This window comes from Parus major, chromosome 2, assembly GCF_001522545.3.
Source record: "Parus major isolate Abel chromosome 2, Parus_major1.1, whole genome shotgun sequence".
NCBI lineage: Eukaryota > Metazoa > Chordata > Aves > Passeriformes > Paridae > Parus > Parus major.
The window spans coordinates 116,567,958-116,583,167 of record NC_031769.1 but is presented as its reverse complement, the minus strand read 5'-3'; the positions used below and the strand labels follow the sequence as shown (position 1 = coordinate 116,583,167).

Below are 15,210 nucleotides of genomic sequence, written 5' to 3'. Positions count from 1 at the left end.
CTGCGCGGTATTGCGCGGTGCCGGGTCAGAGCGGGCTCCGGTGGGTGGTGCGGCCGTTCTCGTCCCGGTGCTCGTCCCGCGGTTCTTCTCCAGCCTCTTCCCGTGCTCCTCCCGTCGCTCTCCGCAGGCTGCGCCGCCCCGCGGGACATGGGGGCGCGGGGCTGAGCTGCTAGTCCGCCCAGGGACGGCTTCTGCGACGGTACGGCCCTGCCGGGGAGGGGAATAGGCCGCGTCGGGAAGGGCCGTGAGGGGGCGGCGTGTGCGGCCGAGATCCCCCCTGCTTTCCGAATACATCCCGGAGCTCCTGTTGCCCGGTGGCTGCGGGGCTGAGTCTCCTCCGGCCGCGGGGCCTGGGAGCTGAGTCCCGGGGCCTGGTCCCCGCCGGGCTGAGGCCTCAGCCGCTTAGGGAGGGCTGGCAGCGGGGCTGTGGAGGTTCCTCTCCAGGGCCGCTTGGGCGAGAGCACAGAGCGGAGGGGGAAAACGGCAGAGAGATAGGGCTGCGGTGGCTGGGTCAGGCTTAGATCTCAAAGCTAGGAAGAGGAAACAGGAGCAGGCACCTGGCTCGCTGCTCTGCCAGACTCCTGAATTCTAGATATCTTGTTATAACTTTTAAGACCACCTGATGTTTTTAATTAAAAAACTCCATGAAGAGGGTGGGGGGCGGCAGTTTTGATGGAATTGATTGTTGCAAGGTATGGAGAAGGGTGAGAATTTTAAAGTCGTCTCCGGAGTTGAGGCTTAGGAGAGATGGAGAAGGGTCTGGGTTTGGGTTGGAAGAGACCTTGAAGAGCATCTAATTCTAACCCCCCCTACCCTAAGCAGGGACACCTTCCACTAGACCAAGTTGCTCAGAGCTTCATCTAGGCTGGCCTTGAACACTTCTAGGGATGGGGCACCCACAGCTTGTCTGTGGTCCCAGCAAGCTGTTCCAATTCATTACCATCTTCACAACAGTTTCTCCTAATATCTAATCCAAGCCTACCCTCTTTTCAGGTTAAAGACATTGTCCTAAAGACCCCTTTTCCTGTCATTATGCCTTTGTAAAATGTCCCTCTCCATCTTTCTTGAAGCTCCCTTCAGATGAATGTAGCCTAGTGGAATAGGAGGGAGTGTTTTTTGTTTTTTTTTTCAGAGGGTTAGAAGGAAAAACGCAAAAGCTGATCAGGATGGAAAGAGTTATAGGAATGATCTGGTGATTGGGACCTGGAGGTCAGAGACTTTGATTAGCATCAGCTCAACACTTGACTTTTAAGTCTTGAATAAAATGTACTATAGAAAATAGTTAATAATGCTCAACAAAGTTGCTTTGGCTTTGTTTGATGTTCATTTGTTTTTAATTTAGAATTTTTCCCTTTGGAAACACAAACTTGTATTGGTTGAGGTGCTGTATCTGCCAGTTGATATATTTTTGATTTCTGATAATCAAGAGCAGTAGTCTGGAGACTAATCATTTGCCTGTACTTTTCACTCTAGCTGTCACTTTCCTGAAGTAAAAAGCATTGACTTAGAAGTTAATAGCATTTTTTTCTATGTGAAAATGTCATAATTATCAGAAATTATCGTAATCCAAATGCATATTTATGGTTCATTGTTTTTGATGAGTGTGATAAATTTATGTTCCCCAGAGGCCAACCTTCAGTGAGGAAAAACTACGTAATGTTGGCAAATAATGTTAAAAGAATGTGATTACCTAAAAATTGTATTTGCTCTTTATTTGAGTTATTTAGCAAATTAACAATATGTACTCACTCCCACTTTTGTGCCTTAAGTTACTTGGCTGAGTTGGTACTGGCAGCAAGCGGGACTACAGTTAGCATTTAGTAGTTTCAGAGGCACAAAGAAGCTGTGTTTTTTACACAAGAGTTTAGCATTTTCTCTGAGAAAACGTATGCTTTTGTTGCCTGTTAAGTGGTTATTATTAAACAGCTCTGCAATCTGATACTCTCAAGCTAACATGTGTCTCCTTTGAAATTGATCTGGTGGCTTGGACTTCGACTGGAGCAAGACGCGACCTGCTTGCTCCCTTTTTATCAAGGGATACTCATGAAAAGGAGAAAAAACAACTCAAACCCAGCCTATAAAGTCCTTTCTGTCTTTGAATGTATGACATTATACTAGTTATTTGATGTATAGATGAAGAATTAGGCTTAATGTTTGCTGGTTTTGATACACTGTTAATGTTTTGTATACTTTTGTGTTTTGTTTTTCTGTAAAATTTTTTGATTGCCAAAGCTACTCTGAAAGTACTTTTTGTGCCTTTACACAGAAGGATGTTTATAGACTTCTAGGGTGCCCTTTTGAGATACCCAGATTTATTGAAAGGATATGTCACTAGTGTAAGGAAAGAAACCAACAGATGATATTCCCATAAAGATTGACTGCTCTGAAATGACATATAGGAAACAAATAAAAACCTTACTAACCAAATATATCTGTTCTCTGCATAGGAAATTAATATTTCCAGTTTATAAGTTTCAGGACCCACATCCTTATCAATTTAATCCATCTTCCATGGATTCTAGTCCTTGGGGTTTTATACCTTTTTGTATAGAACAAATCATTGCCTTTGTGCTTTTGTTTGTCCATATTTTAATTGATGATAAATGCTATGATAGTAGTAATACTTTTTTTTTTTTTCCCCAGCAGGTATTTTGTATGAATGGTAGAGAAAAGATGAATTCTGCTATGAGTGAGGAGCCTGATGCACTATCTGTAGTTAACCAACTCCGAGATCTAGCAGCTGATCCATTGAATAGACGTGCCATTGTTCAGGATCAAGGATGCCTGCCAGGTCTTATTCTGTTTTTGGACCATCCTAATCCTCAGGTTGTTCATTCAGCTTTACTAGTAAGTATTCTGGAGATAAATTTCTGTGTTGGTAGTTCATTTTTAAACTTTGTTAAACAAGTTGTTTAAACAAGCAGTTTACAAACAAAGCTGTTTAAACAATTTGTTTAAACAAGTGAAAATGTGGAAAATAATGCCTGGTTATGTTGATATGCATTACATGTGTTTTTTTAAAAACCATGCATTTCAAAAATGACACATTGTTCCAGGGGATTTTTTTAAAAGCTATTAATTTACTTTGCATTTTTTTCTTAATACAGCTATTTGACTTTTTGTGTGGAGGGAGGTAAGGACCCTTAAATCTCTTTCTTAAGATAAAGTCAGAGCTTGGTAAATATGGACAGTGATTTGATACTCACATTATAAAAATCAAAATCCAATCATAGGGTGTCTTAGGTTAGAAACAGCCTCCCGAGGTGACATAGTCCAATCCTGTGCCCAAATTAGGTGTGCTCAGATCACATCTCATGGTTATATCTGTTTGATCTTGAGCACTTTGAAGGCTTTCCATGACCTCTCTGGCACACTGTTCCAGCGTTTGACTAGCCTTATGGTATTAAAAATAAACAAAACCCTCTAAAAACTGAAAGAATGAACCAACCCCGAATCTGTCAACATCTAATCAATAATATCAATCCAGTCAATATCTAATACAACTTAAAAGGAAAAGTTTTTTCAGCTTCTGTCTGTTTCTTCTTGTTCTAAATCATAAGTGCTGAAGTCCTAATTTCTTATCCTGAATTGTGATATTAGTTTAAAAAATGTGTTTCTTACTTAGAAATGGGAGAATCGAAAGTCAGAAATTTAAATGAAATTTAGTAATTTCAAGAGCTGAGTTAGACTTCTTAGATTTTAAGCTACTGGTATTTATGTGGTGCTCTTTTTTTTGTCATTAATGAATTGTAAATAATGTAAAAGAACAAAGAGCTCTGGCTTTTACATGAAAGTGTACATTATTCTTTATATCACTGAGACTTACCTGTACCATAATTCTTTATTTTTCATTTGTGTTGCTTTCATAGTGGATATTAGTGGACTTCATGAAATTACCTTGATGACTCTTGATTTCTTTTGAGTTTGGGGAGGGAGGTCCCATAGGCCAGAAACCTGCATCCTGCTAATTGTTTTTTAGGTTAGCCTTGCCCTAGCATTTGGTGTTTAGTGTTCTTGGGAGTGTGTTGCATTGTTTTTCTTCCCAGTGTAGTTTCCTTAGGCTGTGATCCTAGAAGATCTTATTTGGATGTCCCACTCTCTTTTTGTTTCCTTTGTTATGTTGGACTGTGTATTCTCACTGCCTTCATGAGATTCACTAGTCTCTGATCAAGTTACAAAAATTACTTCTGCATAAAAGGACTGGCTTTGTCAGGAGTGATGAGGCCTAAGCCAGTTTGCAGTATGATTTCACAGTCCCTGATAGTACTCAAGTAGTGTTGAAAGGAAATCTCTTTGGGTGAGGATGGGAGACACATGGGTTATTCCATGTAGTGATAACCTACAGTTAGAGTGGATTAAGAATTGGATTTAGAGGAGACCAGGATGTGGCTGCAATAAAAATGGATGGGTTTATTGTGAAAACATGTTCTGGTCTGCTACTCAGACTCCTTGTGTTTATGAGTTCTTGAGCTGCTTGGGTTCTGAAGGCTTAAATATCTTTGCTGGCAACTTTTTAGACTTCATGTTTTATATTTTTCCATCCTAAAAAGTCTTTTTGTTTTTGTACTCTTCCTGTTGGTTAAAAAGTGCTTCAATTTGAATGGGATTGTTAAATGTAATTATCTTCCCCTAAATGTGTAGCTAATAAAGGGATGTGCAGCACTGACTTCAAATTTCTTCTTGTACTACTCAGCAATTCCTGTACCTGAAATTGCAACAATCTGTATGAATCTAATAGTTTAACTTCTAATATTTAACTTCCTGGATGTGTTGTAGAACTTTTCAGGGAGGGTGTTTTTCTCCCCAGGTGTAGTTTCAGCTCAGTCATTTCTTTGTATCTGATAAAGAAGTGATATATATTTTCTATATATTTCTGATTTTCTCTAGTCTTGATTTCAGAAATTCTTTATGATATACTTCAAATGTTAGAAGTTTTGAATGATTTAAATTAAATAAATCAGAATTAACACAGGCAGTACTACTATTTTTTCCCCTCTTAAATTTGGACTAAAATTTTAAAAAATAGGTCTCTGAAGTTAAGGAACTACTTTAAAATTTCACATAAAAACCATCAAAGATGTCTTTCTATTAAGACTGGCAGCAGTGTAATTATATTAAAGTATGCAGGTAGTCCTATTCATTATGATGAACTTATATATATGAGCCTCAAAACTAACACAGGTAAGTGTTCAGCTGAACAGAAGCTTAGCCAAAGTTCATAACAATAATTTTCCCTATGATTTCAGTATTCTGAATTTAATAAGTGTAAATGATCTCACTTCTTTGGAGGTTCAGTTCTTTGTATTTCCCATGGGAGGCAGGAGGAGTGGGAACTCCCTAGTGTTTGAAAAGTTGGGTCAATTAAGTTGGTCTTATGACTTGGGTCTTATTCAAGCTGTGACTCAAAGAATCAGCTGTGAAGAGAATAGGTTTTCCTTTGTCCAGCTGAGTTGCACCCTTACTAAATTGCCAAAATAAGAATGAGAAACCTGTTACACCAGCAAGGATATGTTTCATAGCATGCAAGTTACTTGAGAGCTATCATTTAGGTATTTCCCCATAGTTGAAAAGTAAGATAATAAATGGATATACAGCATTTATAAGCTGCAACCATTGATACTGGTCCACATCAGGACATAACAAAACAAAAATCACATCTAAAGTTCTCACCGTGCCAGAAGGCAGCCATAGTTTCTTAAAAGGCAATGAAAAGGTCTTGTGAATTTTACCTGATATGTGCTGAAGATGACTTGGAAAAAACAAACCCTGATGATTAGTCCTCTCTTTCTGAAGGGATTAAGGAGCATGTTATTTTTAAAGCAGTTACTGTGCAGTGTAGGTACTACATGGCTATATATAAAGAGCTGGTGCACTTCTAAACCTTGTGTCACAAACCCCATTTTATAAATCATTGTATTTGTGTATTGCAGGATTTTTCAAGTACAGTTCTTGTACCTACATCAGTAAACCTTTGATGGTTCCTTCTTAGAAAACTTTCTCAGCACAAACTATAGAGAGATGTCTCATGAAGAGGACTGACATTTTAATTGGAAAAGTGTTATGTTAGAAGTATCCTATGAATATACAGTTACCAACTGGGGTCAACAGTGTAAAATTGTGCAAAGAATCTACTTTGAAAGTCAAGTGTACAAGACCGTGGGCAATAAATAAGTGTAATTTCCCAGTTTAGATCACAGTAAGCTAAGAAGCTTGCTGCTGCTTGTATTCTTATTCCTGCATGGAATGATGAAATTGCAATTAGTCTTCAAAAGCTTATACACGTGTTGGACCTCTTTTTGTAGACAGTAGGAACTTGGTAATGATGAGGTTTCTAGTAGTGGGGGGCCCACAGAATTGATGGAAATTGTACTGGAAGCATCATGTATAAAAATTACTTTAGATCTCAGGTCACATAAATGTTTATTGGAAGGGACTTCTGGAAGTCGTTCACTTCAGTTTCCTGTTTGAATTGGGACTGTCACCAGCACTCAGTCAGGTCAGTTGTAGCTTTGTCTCGTTCGTTCTGCAGTTCCACTAGGTCATCTGTTCCAGTGTTGTACTATCTTCAGAGGAAAAAAAGCTTTTTATAATACCTAATTTGAACTTCCCAAACTACAATTTGTGGCTGTTCTCCCTTGTCTGCTGCTGTAGAGGAAAGTTTGGCTTGACCATCTTTGTAAAGTCTTCTTGCATAGCTATAGACAGTTGTTAAATGGTCCCTTAGGCTCTTAGCTGGTGTATAAGCAAACCCAGTCTCTCAGCCTTTTCTCATAGATTAGATACTCTGTGCTTTCTGTGTATTTATAAAAATAAAAGAATTTTTTGGTGTTCATTGTAGGTGATAGTTCTTCCTCTTCCTACTAGAACTGCCTCTGTGACTGTTTGGCAGATGTGCACTAACAGAAATGACTGATAATGTACTGGATGTATTGCTGATCTGCTGTGGTCCTCTTTCTTTCAGGCTCTCCGCTATTTGGCTGAGTGCCGTGTCAACAGAGAAAAGATGAAAAGTGAATTGGGTATGATGCTCAGCTTACAGAATGTAATACAGAAGTAAGTTTACAATGGGATGTTGGATCCAAACAATGTAAACATATAATTGTGATACATACTCAAACTTTGAATTTGTATACTGAGTTTCTAATATATCCTTCTAATATTTCCTTGCTGAGGAAATATTAATAATATCTAATATCATGCAGCTGCAGGCAATTAATGGTTTTCATTTTACGGTATTTTGAAGTAGTCAAACCATAGTCTACCAGAAATATTAATTTGCAGATCATTTGCCAAACAACAAGTTTTCTTTGCCTTGTTACAAGATAACTAATTGTGTCCCTTCAGGTTCTCTTATAATCCTTCTCATCATTTTATAAGGTTGCCTTGCGGTAGTATGTTTAAAGAAATTGCTTGGCATCTGCCACATTTATTCTTTGAACCCCACCTTTGGGTAGAGAATTTGTTTCAGTATATTTTTGGAAGTAAATATCTGCAGTTCTGTGTTGAGAAAGCATCTTGCAGATGGAGTAGAAGTTAACGAGGTTTGTAGTGGTCTCTTGATATCTTTGTACAAGGTGTCAGATGGGTTATGTGTCTTAAAATTTGCGATTGTTGGATTTTTCTCAAGATTTCTAACTGCTGAATGAATATTGGAAGATCTTTGTGTATATGCACACTGGAGGTGATGCATGTGTGCACTTAGTCAACAGAAATTTATGTGATGAGCTAAGGCGAATCACTATTCAAAAGAAGCCCCAACAGCCTCCTTCAAAGATTAGTCTGTCCCAGCAAAAATTAACTTGCCATCAAACTAGCTGAAGGTGATTATTTTACACGCAGTTTGGAAGTGCTCTGTTGGAGCCCAGGACTGTGGAGATGTGAGGAACTGTTCCATGGGGGAGGAGAAAAGTCATGTTGCTGCATTAAGATGTCTCAGATGAATGTTTAAAACAATTATTTAGAATAGGATGAAACACAAGTGATGTTGTATATTAAATATTCCTGTAGAAAGTTTTTTGAATATTTTAATATGTTAATTGAACCTCTGTCACTTGTGCTGTAGGTGTACAAGTTTTTTCTAGAAAAAACACAAGTTCCTTCATACCACAGCCCTGCCAGTTCTTGGTCTTCTATTAACATAAAATATTAAGGGCTGGGAATGGACCTTAAGGATCATCTAGTCCCTACTCACTAGACCAGATTGCTCAAGGCCTAATCCAACCTGGATTTGAACACTGCTAGGCTGGGGACACCCACAACCTCCCTGGGCAACCTGTTACAGTGCCTAACCACCCTAACAGTAAAGAAGTTCTCCCTAGTATCTAACCTCTTTCAATTTGTACCCATTGCACCTTGTCCTATTATTACAGTTCTTGATGAAGAGTCCCTCTCTGGCTTCCCAGTAGGCCCCTTCAAAAACTGAAAGGTTGCAAGGAGGTTTCCACCCAACCTCTTCTCCAAGCTGAACAGCCCCAACTTCCTCAGCCTGTCTTTGTAAGGGAGGTGCTGCAGTCCTCTTACCAGCTTTGTGGCTCTCCTCTGGGCTTGCACCAGCAGTTCCATGTCCTAATGTTGGGGGCACTGGAACTGTGCTCAGCAGTTCAGGTGGGGTCTCACAAGAGCAGAGTACAGGGGGACAATCACCTCCTTCAACCTGCTGGCCACACTGCTTTTGATACAGCCTAGGATTTGGGATTATTATTGGATATTACAGGATTATTGTTGTATTTCCCTCTGTCTGACACTCCTTATCTATACATGAGAACCTGAAGGAGGGGAAATTATGGTCTGTACTCAAGTTCTGTGTGATCTAGGAAATAATACTGCTGTTTAAGTATTTCATTAATTGTGCTAAAGCTAAAGATGATTATGTATTGGCATGGAATTCAGCATTATACCTGAATATCATCTTGTGATTCACCAGTTATGCAAAACACAAGGATTTAAAACATGTGCCTTTAAAAAGAAGATGAACGAAGTTTCTAAAATTTAGAAGAGATGTGTCAATTTTTTTAAAATAATGGTATAACTTTTGAAGTGCTAGGTGTTCTAATATGATGTATATAGAGAAAAATGGAATTAAATCTTAGGATATTCACCTTTTCTAAGGACGAGCGTAATTAAGTGAAATACACAGAAGTTTTGCCACTTGTATAATAACAATAAGACCAGAAACATTTAGGCAATAACAGAAGCATGTGTTTCTAAAGAACTTACTTTTAGTATAGATTGCATGTCTATTTAGAGTGCAGGGATGTTTTGAAAAAGTTGAGAGGGGAATGGTAGTTCATTATCAGTCTCTGTAGCTTGCAACTATTACTTGGGAAACTTTAAAGAATTTTACGGAAATCTCTTCAACAACATTTTTTTCTAGGTTTCAATTTCAAGGGCCAAAAGAGTGAAGTTCAGATATGTGCAGAAAATGAGAGATAAGTGGAAATCTTGTAGGTGTTTCTTTTTTTTTTTTTTTTTTTTTCTTTCTAGAAAGCTCTTTGGCAACAGTAAGAACATACGTTTGATTTGTATGCTTGTAACATTTGGAAAGTGTGATATCATGAAAATTTAAATACATAGCATCTTCAACCACAAGATTTTGTCATGTGCTTGTCAGGATTTTAGGTTTTAATGTTGACAGGAAATGCTGAAGTTAAGTTTTGTACTGCCTGCATAAATATGGGGAAAGATGGTAGAAAAGTTCCAAGAAGATAAATATAGACTTATTTTTATCACAATTAGGTTTTGGATTGTGGGGTTTTTTTGTTAAAAGGTCTGTAGGGAAGAAAACAAGGTCTCTGCTGTCTTTGATTTGATTTACAAAATGCAAGTTCTAGTTTTTATTTCAGTTTACCAGAGGATACAGTTTGTTGAACTGAAACTAGACACTAATAGATGCTTTGGTCTAAATGACTTCATGCTCTCTGTTCCCTTGTAATTTCAGAATCTGCATATTTAAATCATTGCTCTATCTAAAATATTTTATTATTTTCAGAATGTAATTTGGGATTTAATTTTTTTTGATAATGTGTTACAAAAATGCAAACAAATTGTACAAAAAAGATAGAAACTTCCGTCAGAATTCTGCTTTTCCAGATTTTGTTTCTTTCTTTCAAGTGAGACAGAACCCAGCATCTTCTGGACCAGAAGTTGTAGTCAGTGGCTTTTTGCTCCTGACAGGTGAAGCACATCCTGTCATCTGAGTAGTTCCTTTTCACCAAGGATTTTTCTACTCTCACTGTCCATTTTCTCACTTAACTAAATAATAGTCAGTGGCTTTCCCTATTCAGTACTTTTTTATGATAAACTGTATTCTGCCACTGATAAAGCTACGGTGTGTCTTAAGCAATGAAATGGAGTGCAGGCAAATCACAAACTGAATATCTGTCATATTTCAAACTTAAGTTTATGTTCAGCAGTGCTGAACTGACACTGTGCTAGGAAGTTGAGGTTTTTTAGCATTCCAGTTTGCTTTGCTTTCAGTTTAACGCAAATCCTGAAATTTGAGGGCTTTTCTCATCATGTGTCTTTTTATAAGATTTGAAGGTTTCTGTGTTAGAGACCTCAAGTTCAAAAATGAAATTTCTTCTCATAACCTAAGTGAAGCTAAACAAGTCTAAAAATCTTTAAATGGTCAATGCCATCAACTGGAAAGTAGTTGGAATTGGTTTTCTACTGCTGGTTTCTTGTAGTAGTATGTGGGAGACTCAGGCACAAGCCCTAACCCTTTCAATGCAATTAATACACAACCAATTGAAAAAGACTATACCACTTACTTAAACCCAATAACATGATGGCAAAGTACTATTTCTTTCATGAAGACTACTGAGGATGAGAGTTGACATTGAGTTTCCACCTGGTTATCCAGTCAGAATCATAGAATGGCATGGATTGGAAGGGACCTGAAAGATCATCTAGTTCCAGCCCCCTATGTCGGGCAGGGACACCTTCTACTCGACCAGAGCTTAGAGCTTCATCCAAGCTGCCTATGAACACTTCTAGGGATGGGGCAACCACAGCTTGTCTGGGCAGCCTGTGCCAATGCTTCACCACCTTCACAATAAAGAATTTATCCTGTGCTAGGGACCTCGGTGGTAAGCAGTAAATTGCACTGCATCCTGAGGAATGGGTAGGAAATATTTGAGACATTTGAGTTTGACAGTTGTTTGAGGTACCTTCATGTCTTCTTCCATGGCTTATCAGTCCTCTAGTATTATCTGTTCAACTTCTTCGTGTTTTTCTTACTGTGTTAAAGCTCAGTTGTGAAAATGTTGCTGCTCAAAACAGATGTCTGTCTGACTCCTTAGTTGATACTACACTTAAAGAACAAAATATAGGTTTCAGGTTCACTGTGACTGATTTTCAAGGTGCAATGAACGCTAGATTTTGTTAACAAAAGAGTAACAAATTTTAATTGTAGATCCTGGAAGTTACAGTTTCTACAGAAGAAGTATGGAATGTCAGCTCTGAGGAGTACAGAATGAAAATTTGATGTCAGCTAGATATTTTTATGTTTAGGATTTGTTTTCTGACTGAACTACATTTGGAACACATGACTTTCTAAGCTTCTTCATGTGAAAGACTTTGTATACTTCCACGTTTTCTAGGACAGATGAAGAACTGTTTCAGCTTTCATGGAATACTTCAAAACATTTTTCAAGCATAAAAATTTCTGATTCCCTGTTCTTTACTTGCTGATTTTTTCCTTAGGAAGGGAGATTTTTTCTCTTTTGTTCACCTACATCTACTTATTTTTAAGTGAAACCTGATGCATTTTTCCGTGTTATAAGCTCAGAGTACACAACTGTGTTGGAGGGATATCAGACCTTTAAAATCTCTGCCTGGAGGTTTCCAAACTTCTCTATCTTTTTTTTTTTTTAAGGCTGAGATTGCAAAAATGTTATAGTCCCTTGTCATGTGTATGTGCAGAAGTGTTTGCATAAATAGGAAAAAAAGAGAAGAGATTGAAGGTCTTTGAATATTGGTGTTTCATTGTATTCCAGCAGTCATCAGCAGTTATTTAATATTGAAAACTGGTTTAGTTGCTGGCTTCATGAATTGTGTAGAGGACTTAATGTGTCCATATGGACTTTCTAAAATGTTATTAGCAGCTTCTAGAATTAAAGTTAATTAGGATTTATTGCCTACAAGGAAATACACTAGTTTGTGTTCAGAGTGAAAGTGTCTTTTGATGGACAATAAAGGTCAAAGTTCATAATTTTTCATAATCTTTATGGTCAGCATAATGCTACTGTTTCTGTATAAATAGTATTAAAAAAAAAAAAAAGACTGATGAAGAGTCAATATACTAAATAGATCTTATTATGGAATGGCAAATTACTGAGAGTAAAATTCCAATTACTTAGCTAAAAGAGCTTTTCAAGATAGTCTTCCTTTGCCAGGTTGTCAGATTTAACAAGCTGAACTAAATCCAGTGCATTAATCAGCTCTTCCAATTTATTACTTGCCTAAGAAGATTAGGGCAATTAATATGTGTTTAATTAGAGTCCCTTGCAGATCTGGTAAAATACATGCAGTCTATAATTGCTGACTTCTTACTCAATTTTAATTTTTGGTAGTCTTAATTACCTGCACTTTTTGAAAATTTAATTATTCATTGAAACCAGTAAAGTTTAAATTTATGATGTCTGACCAAAAAAAAAAAAGGGCAAAAAGCCATTATTTCAGATAGTATTTGTTGAAATTAAAATTAAAGTAGTAGGGATGTAGCATTACAATTGTTTTATATTTTTTTTGTTGTGTGGCATACTATTTTTTCTTCTTTGTGAGTGGTTTGGGAAAGACAGTGAAAAGGGCATATATTAATTAGGAAGCAGGCAAACAATGTGTTTAAAGGGATATCTAATAATTAAAGGGAAGTTGCCATATAGCTAGCTTCAAGATAATACTTTGTGAGAAATTACAGTTAAAAAACTATAAGCTTCTTACATTTAATGCATTTATGTTTTTAACTGGAGTACTTAAATTCTGATCTACAAAGGACAAAGAATCAGTTTTTTGTAGACTATAGAAATTGAATTTTTCTCTACCTGAATCACTTAGTAATGCTATTTTGTAATCCTTGGCATGTGGGGTTTCTTTAACACGTCAAAATTGAGAAACAATTGAGATTGGGTAATGAGAAGCATGATTCTGTTGCATGATTATTTTTGACCTTTACAGTGCTTGTGGTTCTGCACTGAGAAGTTGTGTTTTTGGAGAAAAATATGATTATCCTAGGCCTTGGATATTCATGTGAGCAGTAGGTTCTGAAAACTTTGGTTTTAGTCACTGTTTCCAAATTGTAGTATATCACCTGAAGGAAGAATAATACACACATCTCTCTCTGTTTCATGTTAACTTTCTTGGGCTTTCCTTTCCTGTTATTTTTCCGAATAAAATGACACCCTTGGTTGCTGGTGCATCTCTGGGCTGTGGGGCTCCCAGTGTATTTATTGCTGGAGCAATGTGTTTGTTAATAATAGAAGGTCACAGCAGGAAGACACCTGCAGGCTGTTCTGTTCAGCATTGTTAAGCAAAGTAGCCTAATATACCCTTCTCCTAGATAGCCAGAGTTTCTTTAAAGAGTGTTATTGTATATTTTCTAAACATTACAAGTTTTGGAAATTGATTGTTTCTTGAAGTTATTTTTGACAAAGCATCCTCTGCCCCCTTCCCCCTGGAACAAAATGAAATATTATGAAACGTAGGAGACATCAGTATATCCTCTTTAAAAATACCACATTACTCGTTCTAAATAACTGAAAGCACCTTTTGTCTGTCAAAGGCTTTCTTTTGAAAGAAGTCATATCGAAGGGAGAGGGTTTAATGTAGTGAGCTACCTCAGGCATGTTCTCAGTACAAGTTCCTGCTCTTCTTTTTTGTGATATTTTTTTTGATCATGGCAAAGTGACAAAAGTTCAGACTTTGGTTCCTCTACTGTGTTTCAGTAACCATATAGGAAGTTGTGATCTTGACACAGAGGTGCAGGCACAGGGACAAATGATGACAAATAAAACAAAAGAAGCATTAGTTAAAATCCTACTGTTATAATATTGGTGTTAACCTAGACTTTAGTCATAATGTAATAGGCTTTCTGGAGAATCTTAGGGCTGCTGTGAGGTAAGGAAATAAGGTTTAAAGTCTTGGAAAGATGGATGTCATTTGTAAGTCTAGTCAAAGTCTGGATCATCAGCAGTTCAAATGTAAATAGCAATTTAAATGTTGAAATACTACTGTGAGTTTATATTTTGCATGGGTTAATAGAAATTAGCAGTCATGTAAGTAAGTGTTCTATAGGTTTATTTTGAGAGTTACAGTTTAGGATAAGCTTACTGTTTGTGTGTGTAGAGCTGATCACAAAGATACACAAAAGCATGACCCAATGGAAGGGTCTCCTCTGTGCCCTTACAAGATTTATTTTTTATGTTAGTGGTTTTTTATTTTTAATTTTTTTATTTTTTTTGTTTATCTCAGGACCTCTCTGCAGTCAGAGACATTACACAGTCGTCATTTTTAATTCCATGTAACTTGCTTGGTGAGCTCTAAATGATCAGTACTATTACTGTACTCAACAGTTTCATTCTGTCATGTGTGTATAATTCCTATTACAGTATTTTTGACTGTAATCAGAACTACAATTTAGTTTTGCTCTTTGTTCTTTTCCAAGCTACTGTTTTTACCTCACAATGCTCCACTTGGCATTTCTGTCAGGACTGTTGGTTTTGCAGCTTTACAGTGCCTGAGGTCTGTTTCAGTGTAATCCAGGTACTGTGCTTCCATGGACTTTTCATATTACCAGTTCAGTACATACTGGTTCAATAGAGCAGCTTTTACTGTGCTACATCAAAGCATTTGCACACCCTATGACACAGCAGAACTTTTGTTACTGGTTTCTGTGCAGCACTTGCAGTTGATGCAAAACTTTCTCTGACGTAGCAGTTTTCATTTCAGTTTCTTCTGCCTCTTTTCTTTGATAGAAATGTTCCATTTTCTTAGCATTTTGAGACTTTCATGTTAACTAATTGACAGTGAGGTAACAAAATAAGTAGTTGTTAATGCAGTGTTTTTAAGGAGTACCTGCAAGTTTTTCAGAATTATGGCCTTCGGCTGGTTTACAGTCACTGGCTTAAGAATATGATAATTAGCAATGAAAGTAGTTACCTGTCCATTGAGGTGCTTGAGTTCTACAGTGGTGATTTCTGCACAATTACCAAA

The 15,210-nt window shown here is 37.3% G+C and overlaps 1 protein-coding gene across 3 annotated transcripts in view; it reads left to right on the top strand.

The window, feature by feature from the left end:
- Positions 1–15,210, top strand: part of ARMC1 (armadillo repeat containing 1) — a 33,900-nt gene continuing 18,690 nt past the window's right edge. The window contains exons 1-3 of one of the 3 annotated variants that reach the window (XM_015619708.2): positions 1–199; positions 2,644–2,847; positions 6,962–7,053. In XM_015619708.2, coding sequence (XP_015475194.1) covers positions 2,656–2,847; positions 6,962–7,053 — 284 coding nt within the window. In that variant the 5' untranslated portion in view covers positions 1–199; positions 2,644–2,655. The remainder of the gene's footprint in view (positions 200–2,643; positions 2,848–6,961; positions 7,054–15,210) is intronic. The other 2 variants (XM_015619707.3, XM_015619709.3) reach the window with 2 other exon arrangements.